General features: G+C 65.8%; 1 protein-coding gene across 1 annotated transcript in view; it reads right to left on the bottom strand.

The window, feature by feature from the left end:
- Positions 1 to 8,250, bottom strand: part of LOC103265669 (potassium voltage-gated channel subfamily H member 6-like) — a 12,015-nt gene that overhangs the window by 2,634 nt on the left and 1,131 nt on the right. The window contains exons 2-6 of the mRNA XM_021714979.1: positions 7,699 to 8,067; positions 2,884 to 3,045; positions 2,571 to 2,810; positions 1,690 to 1,765; positions 1,421 to 1,471 (exon numbers count right to left, since the gene is read on the bottom strand). Coding sequence (XP_021570654.1) covers positions 1,421 to 1,471; positions 1,690 to 1,765; positions 2,571 to 2,810; positions 2,884 to 3,045; positions 7,699 to 8,067 — 898 coding nt within the window. The remainder of the gene's footprint in view (positions 1 to 1,420; positions 1,472 to 1,689; positions 1,766 to 2,570; positions 2,811 to 2,883; positions 3,046 to 7,698; positions 8,068 to 8,250) is intronic.

Below are 8,250 nucleotides of genomic sequence, written 5' to 3'. Positions count from 1 at the left end.
GGCGGGAGGACTGCTTGCACCCAGGAGTTCGAGACCAGCCTGGGCAACGCTGAAATCTGTCACCACACAAAACCAACACATTAGCTGGGCATGGTGCTGTGTGCCCGCAGTCCCAGCTACTCAGGAGGCTGAGCTGGGAGCGTCGCCTCGGTGGAGGCTGCGGTGAGCCTCGATCGTGCCACTGCACTCCGACTTGGGTTGCAGGGAAACCCTGGCTCAAAAAGAAGGGGAGGGGTGGCTCGCTGATCTGGAGCCTTGACAGGCCCTGGGCACCAGAGAGCCCAGTCTCTCACAGGCCCAAGGGGCTCTGAATCACGACATTCGGCAGAGCCTCCTCCCCTCTGTATCCCACCCCTGCTTCTGGGACTGTGGCCCGCCCAGGTCAACAGGGCCTGGCTCTGCCCTGCTGCCCTGTGCGAGAATCAGCTGGGGCGGAAGGAAGGGGGCTTTGAAGGCTGCAGCCCAGGCCTGACGTGTGTGCTGTGAGTGCACTGGGCAAAGTCTCAGTCCCTCCATCTGCAGAAGGGAGGAGCAGAGTGTGACAAAGTCCCAGGCCGTGGCGATGACATGGACGCACCTGTCTGCACATGGAGGGCACGGCCGCATCCCGGCCAGACACGGCCTAACAAGGATGGAGCCAGAGGAGCCCCGGGGCCCGCCTTCCCCAGATGAGGCCCAGTGGGGGGTTCTGGCTTCAGTCTGCACCGTGAGGTGTGACTTGCAGACCAGGTCACCAGCAGAAGGGGTCACCGTAAGGAAGACCCTTCCCAGGGCGGGTTCCTGCCAGAGGCTCCCAACTGACATCCATGCCCCTGGGAGGGGCCCCTGTGCCCCCAGTCTGCAGTGTCTCCTGCTCAGCCTTCAGGCCTTGGCTCCAGCCTCACCTCCCCAGGAAGCCCTCTCTGATTCCACAGAGTCTCGGACCCTCTTGGTTTCCTCCCTGCCCTGTGCACGCCGGCCCCTGGCTGTTCTCTGTGGCCTAGAGGCTCCCAGGGGCTCGGCACCTGCCCACACGGCTCTCAGAGGCCTGGAAGAGACAGGAGGCTCCGGCTCCAGTCAGAGCGGACATCCTTAGGCCCAGGTCAGAGCTGCTCCCTCCCTCCCCAGGGCTTCGGAGCCGTGCTGGGGAGAAACACCAAAGCCCTCCCTTCCCTGAGCCTGCCTGGGTGGGGAGTGGGAGGGAAGCAGCGGGAATTTGGGGGGGTCGAGTCTGCTGAGAGTGCCCAGTCCCTCTGCTCCTCAGGACCCCAGATGGGGAGGGAGCCCTTTCCCCCACAGGGACCAGCACGAGGACCCTACCCCGCCCTGCCCCTGTCCCCAGAGCAGGCCCTCAGGAGCTGGGGCTCTGGTGAGACCACGGCCCTCCAGACCCCTTGAGTTCGGGGTGAGGCTCGTGTGACTTCGCTGTCTGGACCCTCACCGGCCCTCCCCTGGACTCTGTTGGCCATCGCCCTGCACCTTAAGGCCCGCACTGGGGGGCAGGAAGCCCAGAGGGGCTGGGCAGGAGCAAGACAGGAACAGGCGGGTGGGGCGGTGCAGGCAGGGCCACCAGGCTTCAGGGTCTGCCCTCCAGTTCAGCAGTCCGCACCATGGTGGCCACACCCGCAGCACCAACCCAGGGGCCTGGATGAGCAACTGGGGCCTCCCAGGGCCAAACCTCAGAGGGCTCGGCCCTGTGGCCTGGCGTACCTCCCCCCCGCCACCAGGTTCCCGTGTCCAGGAAGGGCTATGTGGTCTCCCACACCAGGTTCCAGCAGCAACTGTGCTTCGGATGAGAAGGGCAGGGCGGAGAGGCTGCCCGGCCCACGAGGGCTGTCCCGGGAGGCTGGGAGCAGCCCCTGACCCTGCACCCCTGCCCGGCCTGGCCTGGGCCTGGCCCCTGGAGTCGCACCTGCCTCCGAGGCTGGCACGACTCAATATCAGCTACTCCTCGTGGCCCCTCGAGTTCAACTCTGTCCTGCAGAGGAGGGCCCAGAGGCCCAGAAAGGGGATCCCTTGCCCAAGGTCGCACAGCAAGTCTGTGCTAGGCCCTGGTCACTGGAGCCTCAGGCAGGGCGCTCTGCGTTTCCCTCTGGAGTGGCCAGGCCCTCAAGTCCATGAGCCGGTGAAAACAGAGGACCCAGGGACGCTTGCCTGGGACGGGCCAAGGAGGGCTTCAGGGGGTGGGTCCTCCGGGGCCTGGCTCCCAGCAGGCTGATCAAAGGGAGATGAGGTGCCCAACCTGAGGGGCCTGGAGGTGGACCCCATGTGCGTGCTAGGGCAGCCGGGAGGGTGGCTGTCTGGCCATCGTCTCAAAGATGAGAGGCAGAGTGGGGCTGGGGTCTCCCTGGCCACTTGCCTTCCTGGATCTCTGAAGGCCTGACGCATCTCCTCTTGATCTCCCTTCCCTGTGGCCAGCAGAGCCATGGTGGCCTGCGTGTTCCCCGCTGCAGGCTCCCCAGGCCTAGGCGGTGGCATGACCCCAGCCCCCGCGGGCTCCAGGAGCCGGGCCCTGTGCTGGGACCTCAGGGCAGGACTTTGGGTCTAGAGCAGTGGGACCAGCAGGACAGGTGGCCTGGGCTGGGACTGACGCCGGGGCTGGACAGGCAGGAGGCAGGCCCGCACCTGGGTGACCTTCTCAGTGACGTTCTGCGTCCGCTCCACCACCTTGTGCGGCGCGATGATCTCGATCTCCGTGGTGGAGCTGGAGCGGTGCTTTTCCAGGTTGAACTCCACGAAGTTGAGCGTGAACTGTGGGATCTGGCTGACGGTCCTGTACTTGCCCCTGCTCGGGTCCGGCCCCGGGCCGCTGGACCGGCCGCGGGAGCCCTCTGAAACCAGGCTGGGGTCAGAGCCGCTGGCGCGAGGAGCCGCGTGCCCCTCTGCCACCCGCACGCGCCTCACCTGAGCCCAGGAAGCTCTGCGGCAGCAGGCGGCGGGTCAGGCCGCGGCTGCTGCTCTTGGCCAGGACCTGGGCCAGGTCCTCGAAGTTGAGGATGAACATGATGACGGCCCCGTCCTCGTTTTTCACGGGCACCACGTCCACCAGGCAGCGGAAGCTGGAGGCTGCAAACACCATGGGCGCGTGGGGGTGGGCTGGGGCCCTCCCGCAGCCACCTGGCGAGGGAGGGGGCTGGGAGGGGGTCCGGTGAGGGCGGCGGGGCCTGGAGGCGCCCAGGGCTCTTGGCAGAGGGTGGGCGAGGACGCCCAGCGGGCCCCCACCCACAGGCAGAGGCGGGGAGCGCGCTAAGCCGTCATTAGGAGATGAGGTGGCATCAGGCCTGTGTCCGTGCTCGGCCGCCGCTCAGGGCTTAACCTCGAGGTTTGCTTCTGCAGTAATTAAAGCCCAGCAAATGCGGGGGGATTAAGGGGAGGTGAGGCTGGCGTGCGACCCTGTGCCGTGCGGGCTGGCCTGCGCTCAGGCCCACGTTCCCACCCACAAAGATGCCTGCTCCCCTACGCGGGAAGGAACGTCTCTGAGAACACACTAGTGCCGAGCGCCCTCAGGAGTCCTGGGGGGACAGGCACAGACTCATCACGCAGACGACAGCCCGGGGTTCTGAAACACGGATGGGCTGGAGCACGGGGGGCGTGGAGCAGCGACCCCGGGGCCTCTGCTCACAGCAGCTTGGGAAAGGAACAGGGCTCGTCGGGAGGGGGTGCTGGGGCTGGGCTGGGTCCAGGCTGCTACCCTGGGCCTAGAGGGAGTGTGGGTCCCATGGCAGAGGCTGGGCCCCAGGAACCGGCAGGGCCACGGCTTGGGGGCCAGAGAGGGAGGGAGACGGCCATGTGGAGGCAGCACAGACCCTCCCGCCACCCTCCTGGGCAGTCGGGACCCAGCCGCGGGCCTCTGCCTCTCGCCCTCGGAGCCAGGGTCTCCCTGCAGCCCCCTCGGGGTTGGGACAGAACCAGCGAAACGAAAACGCCGCAGGCCCGGAGCCCTGGCCTGTGGGCGGGTGCCGGTGAGCCCCCTCCATGGTGTCCTCTGTCCCGCCACTCAAAGTCTGGCTGGTATCAGGCCCAGAGGGCGGGCTTCTAGGGGCAGGGGCCTCGGTTGTGAGGGCAGAAGGTGGAGCCGTTCTCCTGGAGGGTGGCAGGTCTGGCTCGCCCGTCTTGGTGAAGGCGCTTGCCTGTGTGGGTGGGACACGGCGCTGGCAGGAGCAAGGCTACTCAGGGGACCACGAGGCTCGCTTTCCACCAGACTCCCTGTTTAGTGCCCACTGCCCTCAGCCGCTCCTCACAGCCTTCATAGCCAAGGTGCCTCTGAGCCACCACCATGCTCCCTCTCAGTTTCCCCCTGGGGAGCAGGAGTCTCCCGGATCAGATTCCAGGACTCTCAGGCACCAGGTGGACATTTGCCAGCTGCTGCCTGGGCCCAGGGGAGACACCCACACCAGGGAGACTGCCTTCCTGGCCTCACCCACTCCAGGGCTCCCAGGCCGAGCCTGCTGCTCTGTTGGCCTGGGGCACAGCAAGATTTGGACACCGGCCTCCCAGGAAGCCTCCTCGGCTGAGGCCTGAGGCACTGCTGCCAAGGCCAGCCCCCACCCTAAGTCCCTCTGGCACCGGTGTGGGGCAGGGAGTGGCAGGGCTGGGCAGAGGGGAAGGGCCTCCAGGCTCCCAGGCCGCTGGGGCTGCCCTCCACAGATGCTGGCGGGGAAACCCACACCAACGGCAGTCGGGGACGGACCCAGGCCAGCCTGGCACAGTAGTGCGGGCAGAGAGGGGCGGGGCCGGGTCCGTGGGGTGGGCAGAATTTGGGGGAGAGCAGGGCACTGTCTCCATGGGCCCAGAGCTCAGAGCCCACAGCGACTGTGTCAGGGTAACAGAAAGCGGGCGCATGCATCTGAGTGGTGCCCATGGCGACAGTGCTCCCGTCCCCTGCCTGGCCCCCGGAGGAGGAGCCGCGCTGCCTGCTCCTCCTTCCAGGGGCTCCCCGCAGCACCCACCTCTCTCACCAAGGGCAGCGGTTTGCCGACACCTGCGCCCTGGTCATCTCTGCCCCTCGAAGTGCCCTCCCTTCAGTGCCTGTCACTCACACACCTCCCACTCTGCCCCTGCTGTCCTTCACCCAGTTTCTCGAAGCGCCTCCCTAGTGTGTGTGAACTCCCAGGAGGGGCTGGCGCTACGCCAAGCTGTCACTAGGAGGGTGGCCACCCCTGCTGCCCCAGCTTGGCCCTCCAGGCATCACAGGTGAGCATGCAGAAGGCACTGGAGAGGGCGGGGGGCGCTGACAGCGGCACCTCGCTCTGTCCTCCTCCCTAGGAGCTGAGGGCTAGACCCAGGCCCCCTCTGGCCTGGCTGGTTGGGGACTGTCAGAGAAGAGCACCTGGAAAAGGCAGGCAGGGCTGGCTCCTGGAGGCGGGTGCTCCAGGGGGGAGGGCTGGCCCTCTGGCGGGTGTCCCAGGGGGGTGAGCAGGGGTGCAGATCTGAGTGTCCTCCCTCCAGACTCTGGCCAGTTCTGGTCCTACCAAAATCACAGCCCCTCCTTGTCTGTTAATTCTCACTTTTCCTAGCAAAGGCAGACAGAGGAAGAGCCAGTTTCTTGGGGGCCTCTGACCCTGGTCTCCCAGGGCGTTGGGCCAAGTGCCCTGGCCTCTGAGCCCAGCTGTGTCCTGTACAACGTGGAGACACACGCACAGACCCTCCACTCGGACTTGGAGAACTGTCAGTGGATTACCTCTTTGGAGGAAAAGAGGATTATCCATAGATCAGCTAGAGATCTGTTCAGGACCCTTCCCACCTCCCTGGAGTTGGGGGCGGGGAGGGGGGAAGGTATTGAACTGAGGAGGGGAGAAATCACCATTGGGACACTCCTCAGCAGGGTTGTAGGATGGAGTGAAGAGAATGATGATAAAGGGTTCTGTGATCAGAGCGGACTTAAGGCGAAGGCAGGTTTATCTGAGCACCGCATTCTTCCCTTAGGGTCATGCAGGCCAGGAGACTCTCTTTTCTGGGCTTCAGGCCAATTTCAGGAAGGCCCCGGAAGTCAGAGTCTTGGGCAACAGGTGGGGGAGGGCTGAGGGAGGGGTGGGGTAGGTTGAGCCTGCGGGAACGGGAAAGCGGGTGAGTTCTCATCGTCACCTGGGGCCAGCCTCCGAGACCAGATCCCAGCTTCCCTTCTGATAGCTGAGGCCCCCTGGGTGCTGGAGACCCGAGTCCAGGTCCCGGGTGCCAAGGCCTGGCTCTAACTTCTGCCCCTGCCCAGACCCCTGTGGATTGCCGTGGGGAGCTCCTTGGCCTGACGTCTCTAGAGTCTGGGATCACCTCTCCACCTCCTAGGGCCCAGGAAGAGCCCTGGGGTAAAGAGGAGAGAAAGAAAAGACCTGCTGTGCTCCCTGCTTCCTACCGCCCCATCCTGTTCCCCCAGGACCCTGGCTGTCACCTTCTCCCTGCAGGGATGTTACGAGGTGAGGTCACAGCTTTTTGAAAATACTCTGACTTCGTGAACCCTGTGAGTCTGCCACACTGAGCCAGGTCCTTCCCAGGGCCCTCACTGCCGCCCCAGCCACTGCCCCTCCACCTGCTGCTCACTTGGGTGGCAGCAGCAGGGACAGCTGGGGGGACAGCCAGAACCTGCCCCAGAAGCCCCCAGGAAAACACACACTCACATTCCACACACACACCAGGCCCCAGCTCCCAGCTCTCTGCACTCTTCGGGTCCCATTCCAAGACGCTGCTCTGTATCTGCACCCACTGGCCTCCCACCTGCCTTCCTGGGGGTCCCTCTCCTGGGGGCTTCCTTCCCCACAATCCGGTCTCCAGGCACAAAGGCAGCTGGGGTCCTTTCTCCCCGCCTGGGGTTCAGAGCAGACATTTCTGAGGCAGGAATCCAGAGACTAGAGTTCCCGCTCCAGGTGGGACAGCCCTCATCGTGGGATCCCGAGCAAGTCCCTCCACGCTCAGGAAACAGGCATTCACCCACACCAGTGGTTCCTGAATGCAGCAGGACATCGGAACCCCCAGGGAGAGTTTTCCAAATGCACCTGCTTGGCCTCATCTCACACCTTCTGAGTCAGCATCTCTCTGGGGAAAGTGTGTGTTGGAAAACATGCCCCAGGTGGGTCTGATGCAGAAGCAGGCTGGGGCCATGGACCCAGGAGATTCTGAACGGCCTTCAGGCTTAGTTCGTGTTCCCACTCAGCCCCGGGGGTGTCAGGGGAGGAGCCCCAGGGCCACCGAGCCCTGTCCTCAGCCCGGCCTGCACTCCTCCTGGGCATGCAGTGAGCCAGGGTGGGCCCCGCTGCCTTGAACTCTGTCTGGAGGAGCTTCCAGGCCGGGGCCAACTCCAGACCCCATCGCCAAAGAGCGGGGGCTGGGCTTGCCGGGCCCACCCTTCTCTCCCCGCCGAAAGCCCCCACGCCCTGCCTGGCCACAGAGGCCTTGGGAGGGGGGCTCTTCTCTAATCCCCAGAGCAGACGGAGATGAGGGAAGGTTAATTTCCGTCCCAGCTGCCTGACAGCTGGGCTGACAGTGACAGAGTGGAGAGCCAGGAGACAGGGAGGGGGAGGGCAGGTGGCGCAGGAAGACATCTCCCCAGCCCCAAGAGGACCCCATGAGGCATAGCGCGCAGTGCCCGTTGCTCCCCGGCAGACCAGGAGACAGGGGCCCCTGGGGGAAGCAGGGCTTGTCCAGGCCCTGAAGTCCCAGAGCCCGGCCGGCTGGGCGGGAGAGAGGCCGAGCCTGCCCTGCCTGGCCCCTGGCCCGCGCGTGCCTCACCATCCTTGCGGTAGTAGAGGATGTCCACCTTGCACTCCTCGGCCCCCAGCAAGGCCTGTGCCAGGCGGGACACGGCGCTGCTGGGGGTGTTGGGACCCGTGAGGAAGTCGCAGGTGCATGGCCGCTGCATCACCTCCACTCGGGAGTAGCCAAAGAGCTCACAGAAGCCGTCGTTGCAGTAAATGATGGCGCAGTTCTCCATCTGGGCATTGGCGATCAAGAACTTGCGGCCTGGGGCGGGAGGCAGGGGGTGAGGAGACCTGGCAGGCCGGACCGGCCGTGGGGAGGGCCAGGCTGCGGGGACTCTCGGGGCGGGCGGGGGATTCAGGCGGGCCAGCAGCCACAGCCGCAGGAGGCAGGGCGGGCAGCCTGGGCAGTGGGGAGACGCGTGGGGAGGGCGTGAGCAGGGAGGAAGGCTGGGCCTCCGGGCGCTCCGGGACGTCAGGCAGGAGCCGGAAAGTGGCCGCACGGGCTGGCCCGGGGAGGGCTCCCGGAGGAACGCGGCGGGCGGGACGCGGAGGGCTTGCGGGCTCGGCAAGGAGCAGGGTCGGG

Source organism: Carlito syrichta, unplaced genomic scaffold (assembly GCF_000164805.1).
Source record: "Carlito syrichta isolate Samal-C Ts95f unplaced genomic scaffold, Tarsius_syrichta-2.0.1 Scaffold98169, whole genome shotgun sequence".
Taxonomy (NCBI): Eukaryota; Metazoa; Chordata; class Mammalia; order Primates; family Tarsiidae; genus Carlito; species Carlito syrichta.
This window is presented reverse-complemented; position numbering and strand designations above follow the sequence as displayed.